Raw genomic sequence first — 14,681 nt, 5'->3', positions numbered from 1 at the left:
GCAGTAGCTGGACTTATTGCCAATGTTCTGGCTGTATGCTAATAATGATTCAGGTGTAATTTTTCTTTTTTTGTTCTAATGCCTTGCATATTGTGAGTGTTTTTGCTCAGAATTTTTTCTTTATCTCCACTAGAAGGAAATTGATACCTGAAAACTTCAGTAATTGCTTAGGAGAAAACAGAAGCCCTGATATACCTAGATGTGATGTTAACAGGAAATCGCACTGTTCCTCATATGCAAACACTGATTACTTTTTATCTTGTTAAAAGCCTTAAAAGTACTATCTGAATAAAAAATACATTGCAGCCTTTGCTAGGAAGTGAAATGAGCAGCGTGTGTGAGCTGTGCGCCTCTCAGCCCACACAGAACTCCACCACAAGCCTCTAAGCTCACTAGATGTGGGACAACTGTATTCCTTGGTTTGGATGAACTGTATCATGCTTTTCCTGACCTCTTTTGCAGACTCCTGGGCTCAGCCTCTTAACTATTTTACTCTTACAGAAATGAGATCTTATAATTGAGTTATGAAGAGGCTGCAGATTACCTGTGCTGACCTTATAGCTACTCTTTGTTTAAAGCCTTACTGAAATTGTGAAAGCAAGCAGGTTTTTTTGGTTTTGTTTTTGGTTTTTTTTTTTTTTTAAAAAAGTAACAAAACCCAGAAATGTCTCAGCAAAACAGCAACTCTTAAATGCATTTCTTTCAATTTTCATTTCTCTCTTGAGTGTCCTTGGAGCATAGCTCACAGCCTGCTGAGAATTCCAGTCATTATTTAAGCAAAGACCACACTAACTTTTTCTACAATCATTTCCCACCCCCCAAACTTGCAGTCTCAGATGGCCATTTCAGTCGGGTCATCTTTCCCCTCCTCTGCTGGTGAAAGACCCTTTCATTTCACAGCTTGTATTCCCCTTTTGCCAGGAAGGTTTCCGGGCAGCCCCACTGGCTGATGGAAGCACCCTGCTGAGTGACTTGCTGTTCAGTTGCATTTTTCTAGGGTTCAGCATGAAAAAAATGGTTTGCTTGGACAATAATCACTTCTTTATCTACAGAAGCTACCCAGTGAATGGGTAATTATCAAAGTTTACTGACAATCTACCCTTAGTCGTTTGTTACCATTCGTTGTTCATTCACTCCAACTGCTTCCTGCCTTCCTCATGGTGCTTTTTATGCCCAGTACAAATGGAATTTGTGCTCTGACCAAACATAATCTCCACTATCAAACAGACCTCATGCACTTTGCTGGACAGTTACCCTAACTGGGCACAGTAGCTCAAGAAGCAAGAGAAGGAGAATGAATTTACACTTCAGGAAGTTAGATGGTCATGGGTTATTTGCATTGCTGCTGCTGTTTACACCTTTAAAGAAATGCATCTGTGAGCTTTGCGAGCTGCAAATATTTTGTCTTTTTCTGTAAATATAATTAATATTATCAATCACCTAAAACAGGGAACACGGATGGCCAAGTGAAGCCGGAAAAGTCTATTTCTTTTGGAAATAGAAATTAGTATCATTTAGATAATATCACTATGAATTACTTTCAAAGCCATTGTCACACTTTGTTTTTTTGACAACTTAATTAGAGGTCAAGACCTTACTTGTAGTGAAGTTAATGAACGTAGCATCTTTTGGCATGGCCTTCAGGGTACTGCCTCAGTGGGATGCAGTCAGCCTGCAGTGCCAGTGGTGCTATGTATGCACCATGGGCAGACTTCAAAAGGTACAGGAAAGAGCAGGAGCCACTGCAATGGAAAGGGGGTCTGGAAGACAAGCAGAGTCTGGCACCTGCTAAGCTCTGAATGTCCTGGAAGCTGCTGCCACAGACTTGGACAAGCTGTTGCTGATAAGTTCAAGAACATCCTGCCCCCCTGCAAGGGATATTTCCCCTCTCACCCCACAATTTAGGTACTGGCATGTACAATTTCTGTAGTGGGGACAGAGGGCAGGGAAAGGTCTAGGCTGTTTACCCACATATCACTGCCTGCTAGATTACAATGTTTTCAGATAAGCTCTTCTTTTGAGAAAAGCCATCTCTGTTGTTTTATCTTTGAGGGATGTTTTGTCTAATGAATGCATTCTTTACAATAGGATTTTTATTTTTTTAAATTACTCTCATGGGAAGTCTGGCACTTGTGGACATTGGGGGATGACCTTGTGATGCAGTGGTTTTCAGTGTCTTTGCCATACGATTGTTTGTGACGCCAGTTTTTAAGTACTCCTTTTCCTTTTCAGACAGTGAGTTGCTGAGTTTGAAATTATCAGGTATTTCAATTTGCTACTCAGCTTCCCTGCAGTTCTGATTTCAGTTGAGATAACATAACTCTGTCTCCAGTAGGTTTGCAACAATGCAAGGTCACTTAAATCATCTCCTGTAGGCAGCATGCCAAAGATAAAGAAACAGAGTTGTTATACAGTTGATGTTTGCTCAGGTCTCTGCACATGGAAAACGCTGTATGTAAGTACTAAGTTGAACTATCAACTCTTGTTATATGTTGTTATTTCTTACATGATATTTACTGGTAATCTCACAGGCAAACTGAGGGTTAGTATCCTGATATGGTGGTGATGAAGACAGAATAGGTACCTTTTTTAAACATGTTTTTTAATTCTTGAGCTTTGCACTTTGTGACGAACAAAACAATGTGTAAAATAGGTAGTGCGAGCATTGACTATAAAAAATAGGCTTTGATATGAAGGTTCCTCTTTGCATTCAAAATAATCTGTCAACTTATCAACACACTGTGTGTAATTCCAGTGAGGAAGGGTGTTTACTGGGCAATTTGAGCCACAACAGTATGGTAACTACTTTATTGGTGTCTTGCAACCGTAGAATTATCTATAGGTCTGTAGAGGAAATAATCTGTACATGGAGAAAGCTTAGGCAAGACACGCGGTCAACAATTGTATAGTTACTGCCAGTTGGTGCTGCAAGTGTGTGTGGCTGTGGCTGATGGAGCTGCGTTTTTGAGAGCTCAGCCTGTCTTGGCCATGGTCATGAGCACTTTGCATTTTGTTGGAGTGTTGTGCCCTTTTTAATCACTAATCCTAAACTAATGCTGTAAATCAAGTCAATCGGTTCTCTCCTGCCCTCTGCCTCATTCTGTTAACCTTGTTCAAACAGTGCCCTGGTGTGATTTAAAATTTCTTGGTTTATTAAAAAACTTGCACTTCTTGAACTTTGTTCAGTTTTCCTTTCCATGCCCATTATTTCTACCCAAACTGAAGAGTATATAAATGTTTTGAGTTTTTAAAAAACAAACAAACAAACAAAAAAAACCCAAACAACTCAAAAACTATCAAAGCCAAACAAACAACCAACTGCCCCCCAAACCTGAAGAAGTACCTAGTACTGGTTTTGTTATCTGAAGCTGAAATGTGTTTCATCAGCTGAGTTTTGCATGTGTTCACAAACCATTGTTATTGCAGAATGTTAATTGTTTGAAGGAAGGCTGTTGGTAACTGTTTGGCAGGTAGCCTACAGAAGCAGGAAGGTCAAGATAAGAAATCTCACATGCGCAGTCTTTTCCAGGATCAGATTCTTCCAAATTCATTACATTCATGTGCATACCTTTACACTGAGCTGCTTGGTTTTTTAATTTTCATGCTACATGTATGGCACCATGTGTCATGCTGTACTACTCGGTTGTGTAACTTGCATATCTGCAACACTGTCAACACAAAAGCAAAAAACTGAAACGCTTAGCTTTATTGCTGATGAAAAGTACCTGCTTAGCTGCTCAAGTCTGTTTTTCTTTCTCTGGTGCTATACTAGAGACTTTCCTGAAGACCCTACTGCTACTCTGTGTTAACGTTCAATCTGATATGCCCCAGTTACATGTGCTCAGAACGTTACATGTCTGGCCATGCCTTATGTGAGAAGAGACATTCATTTAGACTACCTGAAACAGTGTTAGTAACAGGATTGAGACTTTCCCAGGGCTATTTGGTGATTGATATTGTGGTACTTGGATGAAATGTGAAAGCTAAGTTGGTGGGTGTAGATAAAAGCAAGGGGAACGTGCTGAGGAGTCTTATGATGGAGGTGGCAGGATGTGGCAGTGGGGCAGATGAAGAAGCAGCTTTACAGAAATGTTTGTACTGCCTGGCTAAGTGGAATGGGTTGGTTTGTGGGGTTGTGATGGAGGAAGCTTGATGCAGCAGGTTGATGAAATTAAGGTCTCCGGTTATGCTGGCCACCTCCGTCCTTCTATTACTCTTGGTAGAAGATGGTATCTCTTGTGCATTTTTTGCAGGAGAAACAAATGCTGGTACTGCATGACAAATGGTAGTTTGAGGTGGCTTTTACACAGGACAATATTAACCATAGCTGCAATTACCCATATTTTGCATCATCCCAGAAATTATCTCCGCAGTCTTTGGTGGGGACTTGATGATAAGTGTGACTTGTGTGTGGGGTAAAACCAGGCTAATATCACAAGAGATTCGGAAGTTGTATGTGATGCAACAATCACTATCTCTCTTCAGAGATCTGTATTTTCTGATCCCCTCTAGGCATCAGTGGCTTTGCAATTTTTAATTACCTGAGGCACTGTGAGAATCCTGCTGACTTAAATGCCTCCTACTTGCTTGCTAAGTCCTTGGTACAATGTTTTCTGGGTGTCATAAATGTTCTCTTTCATTCTGGAATTTTATTTTCCTCTGAAGAGAATGGGTAGTAGGGCTAAAATTCCCTGTTGGAATGGATGTTTTTGAGATTGGCAATTGCATGACATTTATTTTATTAGCTGTACCTTTAACTTCTGGAATGTGTTGTACAATGCTGCTGTTTTGAACACTGGGGGGGGAAAGAAGCACGATCCTGTCAGAGGAATACTTGAGCAACAGTTGATGCATGCATAGTTGTTTTTCTGTGAACAGATATATCCCTAATTCCATTTATAAAATAAAATAAATTCTATAAGTAGATTTATGTAACTTGCATCATAGTTAAATGTAATTTTGAAAGAGCTTGAATGGAAAATGAATGTCTCCTCCACAATAACGACAACAATTTATTGATGCCCTAGAATGAAATTTTTGTTGCTTTGATGAAAAGATGCATATCGTACGTATGAACAATACAATATAATGACTTTTAAGCATCTTATGTAGAGCACAGATATTTGAGTTTGTAAAAGAGCGTAACTGCTGCACAACAATGAAGGGAAACTACGTGTATTCTTTTGTTTCCCAGAAGCACAACAAATTGCTTGTATAGTCGTGTTAAAGATGTTAATAACATCAGTAAGGAAATCTGTAAACATACAATTGGAAGAACTAATGTAAGTAGTTTGGGTATGTGACAGTCTAGAATTATTCACATCTTTAACAACTCTGAGTCACAGTGCTTAGAAGAAGAGGCACTTATTAGATATAAAACTGAAAATAGTGGTCTAAATTACCAAATAGTAATCTTCTGTCCTAACCTTCAGCCTCTACCACTTTCCTCTAAGCAGGAAAAAGGATTACCAGCTTAGTGTGAAAAATGAAGAAATGTGCACTGATAGCCTTTCCTTGACACTGAGATCAATCTTATAGAACTGACCGTTGTCCCTGTGAGAAACTGCTTTACTCAACAGTTTGTTCAAGTTCAGTTCAGTTTAGTTCTTAAATACAAGGGAATCCGTTTAGCTGTAAAGGTAAGTAGGAAGCAATTTTTTAAATTCGGCATCTTTATATCTTCAGTTGTTTTGTGTGTATGTGTATATTTTTGTTACCAAAAAGGGTGTGGTTGAAAACTGCATTAAAGATAGATAAAGTCTCTATTCTTGTAAGAGGCTATACCATATGTCATAAAATGTTTTACTGCTAGCATGAACATGACATCATTCTAGAATATCAGAATCCCTTTAAGAACACTCCAGGCTTCCCTATTCAATAACTATATATCCCCTAGATGCAGTTTCCACACTAAATAAATACTGAGACGTAATTTGGGACTCAGCTGTGTTAAGCTTCCCTTGGGTCTGGGATGTTAATGGTAGTGTAATCATAGACAGGAATATAGTTACCTCAGCAGCTTCTCAGAGGAGAAATTGACTCTTGATCTTAGCTTTATCTTGGGAGTCAGCATTAGTGCAATTGCTTGCTTATACCGGAATACTGTAGATTGGATTATATGTCAATAATGTTTCTATTTAATAGCTGACTATTGAAGGAGTATTAATGAAACTGCTTCTGGAAGATGTGGTCATTTTTGTACTAAAAAGCTGAATGCTATTCCGAAAGCTGTTCTGCAAAGGATTTTCAGCAGGCCATAATCTTAATATTTTCCTGTAGCTTGTTCTGTTTCATGTTTCAGAAGTAAACTGGTCATTTCAGGTCATAAGAAAATCTTAGATTAGGTGTTGTATTTCTTTTTCAGTGTATGGGTTAGTATTGGGTGAGACGTGTGGCAGATGTGTAGATTTTCATGTTACCTGCCATCTCCTTTTTTCTTTTCCAAGATTTAAAACAAAGAAACAAAAGTGCAGGAGTTAGGTTCTATCAATGCTTTACGGTTGTCTTGGTGATGTGTGGGTAAGGGTGATTCATCGAATATCCTATATTTAAATATCTGATATGACTGAATAATAAAAAATAGAGGAACAGGACAAACTCCAAAATGAAAGGCATAATATGCTGTCAAACAGTGCTAACTTTAATAGATTTTATTTACCATTAGGATATATTTTTTAACATCAGCTTTTAATGAGAGGCTTCCTTTAGAGCATGGAATTCCCCAAATGAAGAGTACACAACAAGTTTCATTTTAGGTGGAGCCTGCTGCTTGGCTGGCCGTTCATTGTTACGGAGTCTAGATATTGCTAGGGGAAACAATATTTTTGCTGATGTAATTAATGCTCTTGGGTTTACCAAGGTTTTTTCCAGTGCTGTAAGAAGAAGGAATACAACCTGCTTGATGTGCATTTGCCATCTACCACTGCCATAAGACTGCAACCGCTCTTCGTCTTCTGCATGCCGCTTCCTTTGCAGAGCAGCCATTCATGCTCTCGATTCTAGGTGGTGGTCTTTTAGGCCGCCTGCTCTTCCACTCAGACTGCAGTCTCCTTCATGTTTTGTTTTGGTTTTTTTTTTCATTTGTTTTTTTTAAAAAAAATAGCAACCTGTAACTCTTTTCTCCTATTCTGGTTTTGGGAATGTGCACAGCCTCTGGAGTTACTTAGTGTCGGTACACACTTCCTACACTTTTCCTCACGAGTCCTAACAAAGACAAATTGAAGTTTTCATTCAGCTAGGAGCAAAAACGTCTGTGTAGATCATGTTAGGAAGTAGTGTCTTTTTCCCGATTCAGCTCACGAGAAGAAGTCAAAAGAGTTAGCAGATTCAGTTTGTAAAGATTTAAATGAGGGGCGGTCATCTTTTCTTTCAGCAGCATTAGGGGTGTGCCATCTGAGTGGTTGATTTGCCTGTTTTAAAGACAAATGTGAGGGATAAAAATTCAGTAAAGCTAGTTACGGTTTGCGAAGGGCAATCTCTCAACCTAGTACTCTCTACAAAGTATGAGCTGGGAAAAGCCTTAAATATGGAAAGTTTTGTCTGGCCTGTGGCAGGGTGTGAATCAGCTGAGGGAGCTCTTCGCTTATCCACATGTTGTACGCAATGAAGGTCTGGACTGGTGCATATCCAAAAGAGAAACCACAACTGGACAAATGAAGGAGAACTTTTTTAACTACACAAAGAACAAATGGATTTTTTACCTGTACGCCTCTTCTACAGTGTTTGAATGTTAGAGGTCATCTCCAGTGATCGCTTGGGACCTGTCTTGAGCCATTAAGTCCTTGGGAACTTGTGCCGCACAGCTTGCAAATTCCTCTTATACAGCTTTCTCTGTGCCATTTCTTTGTGTTGGGCTTTTTTTTCAGCTTTCAGTGGTGATAAATGTGAACAGGATCATTCAGGAGAGCCTGGACACAGTGCTGGTACTAATAATATTTCTCCCTTCTTTTTTTTTCAACTCTAGATCAATGAGTGGAATAAGAATGATGATCGACTGCTGCAGGCAGTGGAGAATGGTGATCCTGAGAAAGTGGCTTCATTGCTGGGTAAAAAGGGAGCCAGTGCCACTAAACAAGACAGTGAGGGCAGAACTGCGTAAGTCCAACTTAAATTTATGATTTAAGCACAGGGGATGGGAAAAAAATCCAGCCTTGGATCTGCATGCCACTCGCGTGAATTGAGAACCAGAGACCATCCTGACAATGAAGTTTGCTTTTTCATCTGAAGCACAATTATTATATTTGTGTATATATATGTATTATATATATTTATTTGTATAAATGTCCTGTATTTGTGAATCTACATTTACAATGTCATTTTAGAATCAAACAAGCTTTATGATAACTTGAATCTGGATTGCTGGGTAGATTTGTGCTGTTTTAGGACAAGGTATTCTGGAACTTGGGAATTTCATGGCGTACTGCAGTTTGCACACTTCAAAAGACATTAATCTTTGGGACCATTTTTTCCCATAGACTTTAGTATAATGACATAGAAATTAAGACCAATTTTCTTTCTAACGGGTTGTTTTGAACTGGAGCTATGGTGACTGAGATTTAAAAATATTGCAGATGCTAATAATGCATGCAGTTGTTCCTTATTTTGATTAAAGCATGGCAACAAAAGTTTTATGTGAACAAGATAACTTTTGCAGTCTTAATATATTTAATATATAACTTTTGCTTCTCCTATTCTTCCCTTTGTTTTCCTGTGAACATTCTGAATTGTGGAAGATAAAAGATTCCCGTAAGAAAACTACAGCCAAGAGATTGCTATCCTTAAACTTACTTTCTTATGACTCAGGAAGATGATTAAATGCATAAATGATAAGTAGGCATCCCATAACAGAAACAAAGCCTTCATAAAATTCTGGATAGATGAGGAGACAGGAAAACAGTTTCTATTCTTGGGAGAGGCGGTGCAAGTCAGTTTATACCAAATAATAAGTTCTAATGGATTACCTATGAGTTACGTTTGAGTCTCGCTGAGCTTGCTAGGTCTGTTTTGGTTTCTTACATCTGCTTTACTTCTGCTCTATATCTGAGGAAACTGAATGATGGCAGTGACTCATAGTGACCTGTAACTTCTTACTGCAGTAGTCCAGGTCTTCTGATTACTTCAAGTGGACTTTCTCTACGCTTTAATATGTTTTTAATTTCAAAATTTGCATACACGTTTTTCTTTTGAACATAGTGAAAGCATGGCTTCCATTGAATCTCCTGAATTACATTTCTGCTTAGCATGACGTATTTTTACAATCAACATAACTTCGGAACTAAATCTTAGGCCGCACTGTATCAAGCGTAACACCTAGTTTGCAAGTTTCAGATATAATTTGAATCTGAAATTTCTCTAGGGAACCAAATAAGACTGAAATTACCAATAACTATATACAAGACTCTTAACCTCTAAGCAGCAGGATTGTTGTAACTGTAAGGATATGGTGCCGTGACTTTCAGCTTTACAGGAATATACTACAAAAGTCCTTTTATTTTCTCCTTTATTTGCAACTACAAAGAAGTTGGTTACCATATATTTATATTAATGATGCGGCTACTCATAATGCACATAGAAGTACTTCTTTTAATTGCTTGGAACAATTGTGAATTAATGCAGTTAGAAAAGCAAAAGCTCAGTTTTAATTTAAATGGGCAAGGGATGACAAAAACTACAAGAAAGGGTTCCTCAGGTATGTAAACAACAAACAGAAACAGAAGGAAAATAATGGCTGGCTGTTAAACAGGAGAGGTGAATTGGTCACAAACAACACTAAAAACGCAGAGGTTCTAGACACTTTCTTCACTTCTGTCTTTACTGGCGCTGTTGAGCCCCAGGCCTTGGGACCAAAACCCCAGGTTAATGCAAACACAGACCTACCGTCAGTGCAGGAAGAGCTGGTATGTGAACTGTAACAGGAACTTGAGCCCTACTAAGCAGTGGACCTTGACATTATCCACTCAAGGGTGTTAAGAGAGCTGGCGAATGTTGTTGCAAGGCTGCTTTCTGTAACTGGAAAGAATTGGCTGACCAGCCATACCTGGAGGGTCGTGGTGAATAGCTGTTATTCAAACTGGCAACCCATCATAAGTGGGGTCCCCCCAGGATGGATATTATGTGCAACACTTTCTAGCATCTTCATAAATGAACTGGATGATGGGATCAAGCGTACCCCGATAAAGTTTGCTGATGATACCAAGGTGGGAAAGTGGACACTTTGGAAGGGAGAGCCACTGTGCCGGAAGGCCTGGTTAGGCTGGAAGAGTGAGATAACAAGAACATTATAAAGTTCAGTAAGCACAAGTATAAGGTCTTGAACCTGGAGAACATAATCCAAGAGTGCAGCAGCACAGGCTGGGGTCTACCGAGCTGAGGAGAGGCTTTGTGGAAAGGGATCTGGGGTTCCTGGTGGACAGCAAGTTCAAAGGAGTGAGCAGTTTGCTTCGAAGAAACCCTAATGGGCTGCATCAACAGCAGAGATAAAGGAGTCATTATCCTGCTCTACTCAGCACTTCACAGGCCATACCTGGAATCCTGTTTTCAGTTTTGGTCCCTGCTGTACAAAAAAGGAGTGGACAGACTGGGGAGGGTCCAGAGAAGGGCCACAAAGATGACCACGGGACTGGGAAGCCTGCCACATGAGGAAAGGCTGAGAGAACTGGGTTTGTTCAGCCCTGAGAAAAGCCATGTTAGGGGAGATCTTATCACTGTGTTCCAGCATTTAAAGAGTGGTTACAAAGAAGATGGAGGCTCCCTTTTTACAAGGAATCACACGGAAGAGGTGAGATGTAATAGGTATGGGTTGCTGCTGGGCTGATTCCAATTGGACAAAGGGGGAAGATTTTTCCTAATGAGAATAGTGAGCCATTAGAATAGTCTCTCTGGGGAAGTGGTGGACTGTCCAGCATTGAACAGCTTTAAGATGCGGCAAGACAGGTGCTGGGACATCTTGTCTAGATGATGATTTTGCCAAGAAAAGTTGAAACAAGTGATCTTTGAGGTCGCTTCCAACGTGATGTTCTGTGGTTCTATGAAGATCTCTGCTTCTGCTTGTTCCACGTGTTCATTTAATTGTCATTTATGTTTTTAGTTATTTCTGTGTAGTCATTTAAAAGAAAGCTTGAGAGAGAAAGAAGAAAAATAGTGTTGCTGTGATACGCAAATAGAATGTGTCAACTCTCATTCTGTTTCCAGTGCTTTGGGAGACTTGGCAGACCTGCTCAGGTTATTTTTGTGTCAGTTTTGAAAGATAGAGACTGACAGAGGTAGAAACGGTGACATTGATCTGGAAAGACATAGCTACCAAAGAGTATCATGATGCAGAACTGTTCTCCAGTATAGCTTATTGATAATGGACAGTGTCTTGCTTGCATTTTCCCTGCTTAGGAGTCTTTTTTTAGTGTGTGCAAAGCGAAGTACAGCCGTCATTTCCATATAGGTATGCTTGTTTCTCCTGTGTTTGCAGTGTGATACCAGGGCTTCGTTCCTGCACAGTGATTCTGTGTGCCTAATAGCTGTTTTGCCTGATCACAGAAGCTCTGCTTAGAGGCATAGACCCTGCTGCAGCCCAGCACTGTTGTCTGTTCATGACCTGCAAAAGCACGGTACTAGTTTTTTAGCTATGCCATCTGTGACATGGGAGGTTCTCATCCTGGGAAAGGTGCAACCTGGAGAGGTCTTTTTGGGACAACCGGCCACCATCCTGCTCAGATTTCACTAGTTACGTTTTAGAAAGTGGCCAGCCAGTGCCACATGGAAAGGGGGCATTTTGGATGAGTGTCTTATTGATCCTTGGGAGCATATATTGATGAATTTGTTTACATAATTAGGCTGAAAGTGACTAACCAGAAGATTATTATGGATTCAGTTGTATAACAATGTGTATGATCAGATAAAAGACTTTGGAATGTGCTTGAAGGCAAAAAAAAGGAGAACAATTACATATTGCAGTACAGGTTTGCTAGGTCTGTCATTGTCTATTACCTTGTAGTTATGATATGTTTTTTCTGACCTTTTGGTTTTCTGTCTTTTTGTTGATAACATTGCAAACAAAATTCTCTGAACTGCTCAGATCTTTATTTGAAGTGTAGTACATATTTGAAGTATAGTATATATTGCATACTATTACATTATTTTAAATAGAAAGTGGAGAGGACTCTTATTTTTTCAGGCTTAATGGGGTACTTCTTAAGTTTTTTTGTTTAACAATGAAATGGCTTCTTAATAAAATGCTTAACTCTAGTGGAACAAAGACTAGGACCCAGGATTTTCTGTTTGTCTTGTTGAGTACTTGATGCGTCATTCCATTGAGACCTACTACGATATCTTCCAACTCTGTCTAAGTTTTGGACGTAACCACCAAGATTTCTCCTATGTCCCGTTTTGCCTCTGTCCTATAGATGCTGTTCTTCATGGCTTGCCCTGGTGCAATAAAATAGAAATGCTTAAATTAATGAGGTCTGGGTACCAGTAAATTTCTTAGAGGTACTATTTACAAGTTTTTATCAGGGAGTTTAATTTCTCAGCAGTGCTTCTTAAAAAAAAAAAAGTTAAAAAAAATCTTTAGGGTAATAAAATGATTTTTTTAAGACTTGCCTGTCTTTCCACACCACCACCATGCTTTTGATTCAGTCCTTTCTATAAAAGACAAATCATTTTTAAGGCCATGCCTTTGGCATAAGTTGACACAGGCCCAGTGTTGCTCCCACTTACGCAGCACAGACTATTGCCAAGCACACTTGTAATAGAACCTGTCTGGAAATCTGACTCTGCCATTGTATCTTGTTCTGCCAGAGAGAGTTTGGGGGTTTTTTTGTCCAGCTTCCGTAAACAACAAAACTGTGCTTTCTAGTTTACAATTTGATTATTTAAATCCCACTTAAACTATCAAAAAAGGGATTTTCGGAGAGGGCCTTTTCAGAAGGGGAAAGGATTCATTCATGTACTTCACTTTCCACATGGAAAAGTATTCAAATGGACTGCTGGTTTAAGAAGCTGCTGCTGTTCCTGAAGGGGAGCGCAGAGAGGGAGAATTTTGGAAAGGACTCACAGTGTATAAATGGCACCAGTGCCCTGTCCTAAAGTTATTTTGTCTGTGTGCCAGTCCATCACTGCCATGTCTGCATGTTTCTGCAAGGTACTGAACTAGAATTAAATACTTATGGCTATTTAATGAAACAGTAGGTCTCTGTAAATTTTAACTGCTATTGAATAAGCCTTTGTTTAATAAAATGAGTCTGAGAATGTTACAAAAAATGTTTTAGAAACCTCCACAAATGCACTCTTTATGGAGTCTTTCACAAAACTGATGTCAATTGCAGTTCATAAAAAATACATATTTTCATTTGAATCAGAAACTTCATCCCTTGGAGACTGAACTGAAAATAAATTCTGGTGCATACTTCAGCCTCAAATCCTTTATATTGCTAATGTACATAGTAATCATTTTTCTCTTCTAGTTTTCAGATCGTATTGTATAAGGAGGTGGGGCAAGTGGTATGAAGAACATCACTGTTCAAAAAAGTTTATCTATGTCAGAGAGGAGAGAGAGTATTTCCTTATACATAGTAATATTTACTTTAAGGAAAGCTATTGTTAGAATACATACTACAATCGTTATACTGTTCTAGTTGAGAAAGAAAACTGTGAAAAATTATTTAGACGCTGATCTTCAAAACTGAAGAAGTCAGGTGAGCCCAGTGCCTAAGAAATGAAGAAAGATTGGTATTGCCTGCCCTCTCTCGGTTACAAATTGCTATAAATTCTCCAGGAGACTTTTGAAATTCAGGCAGTTCCTACATTTTTTTTCTTGTGCATGTTCTGGAGGTCCTCTGTCTAACACCGTGCTCTAGAAGATGTTTCTTTTGTACAGACTCTATCATCTCTTAAAATTGCCTTAAAACTTTAGCAGAAAAGCATACTAGAATACTGTCTTTTGAAAATCGTAGCAGAGTAGGAGCTGCAAGAAAGGTCTAGTGCCTGAGGATTGTCACCTCTCCAGGAATGCACTTTATTATGGTTCAGTGAAGTGATAGAATTCCTGACAGAACATAATTTTATAGTTTACTTTTATCACAGTGTTTAGTTTATGATGGTCCAGATGGGCACAATAATGTTTAGGTTTCAGAGCATGGACAAAATAAGGAAGACCACAGTGTTCTCCACCTGTGTTTAATCTGTAGCAAACAGGTGGCTGATATCTGGTTCTTTTTCCAAAATGTCTTGAAAAGTTGATTTTGATGGGACATTAGGAAAGCTTCTGTCTCTTTGAAACTTTCCTGAAGGTCTCTCAGGTTCAACTCCTCTTTGTTCCTTTTTGTTCCCCTTCTCAGCATTATTATGGATATAATTAAGATGTTGACATTAAGTTTCCTGAAAATTTGCTTTCTACATCAGATCATAGATCACTTAGAAGTCTTAGTGAAACATCTGGGCATGGTTGGGCAAAGCTCTCCTCTGCCAGGATACTAAACTGGGCTAATCAACTTTGTTAGGTTGAGTATGAGCAAATTGTTAATGTATAGTAAAAGGAAGCGCTCTTAACTCTGTAGCGGATGAGCAATATTGCACTTTGATTTCAGAATTTGGCAATACATGAAAAAATTCACATTTCATACAAACATTACTGTATTGACAATCATGCAGGCTTCTAAATGAGATCCATGGAGTGAAATTCATATTAGTGG

General features: G+C 39.0%; 1 protein-coding gene across 6 annotated transcripts in view; it reads left to right on the top strand.

Annotated features, from left to right (window-relative positions):
- Positions 1–14,681, top strand: part of RAI14 (retinoic acid induced 14) — an 84,952-nt gene that overhangs the window by 40,502 nt on the left and 29,769 nt on the right. For 3 of the 6 annotated variants that reach the window (XM_054054312.1, XM_054054313.1, XM_054054314.1), the window contains exon 3: positions 7,964–8,094. In XM_054054312.1, coding sequence (XP_053910287.1) covers positions 7,964–8,094 — 131 coding nt within the window. Of the gene's footprint in view, positions 1–2,346; positions 2,456–7,963; positions 8,095–14,681 lie in introns of those variants that run through there. The other 3 variants (XR_008447798.1, XM_054054311.1, XM_054054315.1) reach the window with 3 other exon arrangements.

Source organism: Cuculus canorus, chromosome Z, assembly GCF_017976375.1.
Source record: "Cuculus canorus isolate bCucCan1 chromosome Z, bCucCan1.pri, whole genome shotgun sequence".
In the NCBI taxonomy this organism is placed as follows: Eukaryota; Metazoa; Chordata; class Aves; order Cuculiformes; family Cuculidae; genus Cuculus; species Cuculus canorus.
The sequence above is the reverse complement of the archived record's forward strand: the minus strand, read 5'-3'. Positions and strand labels throughout refer to the sequence as shown.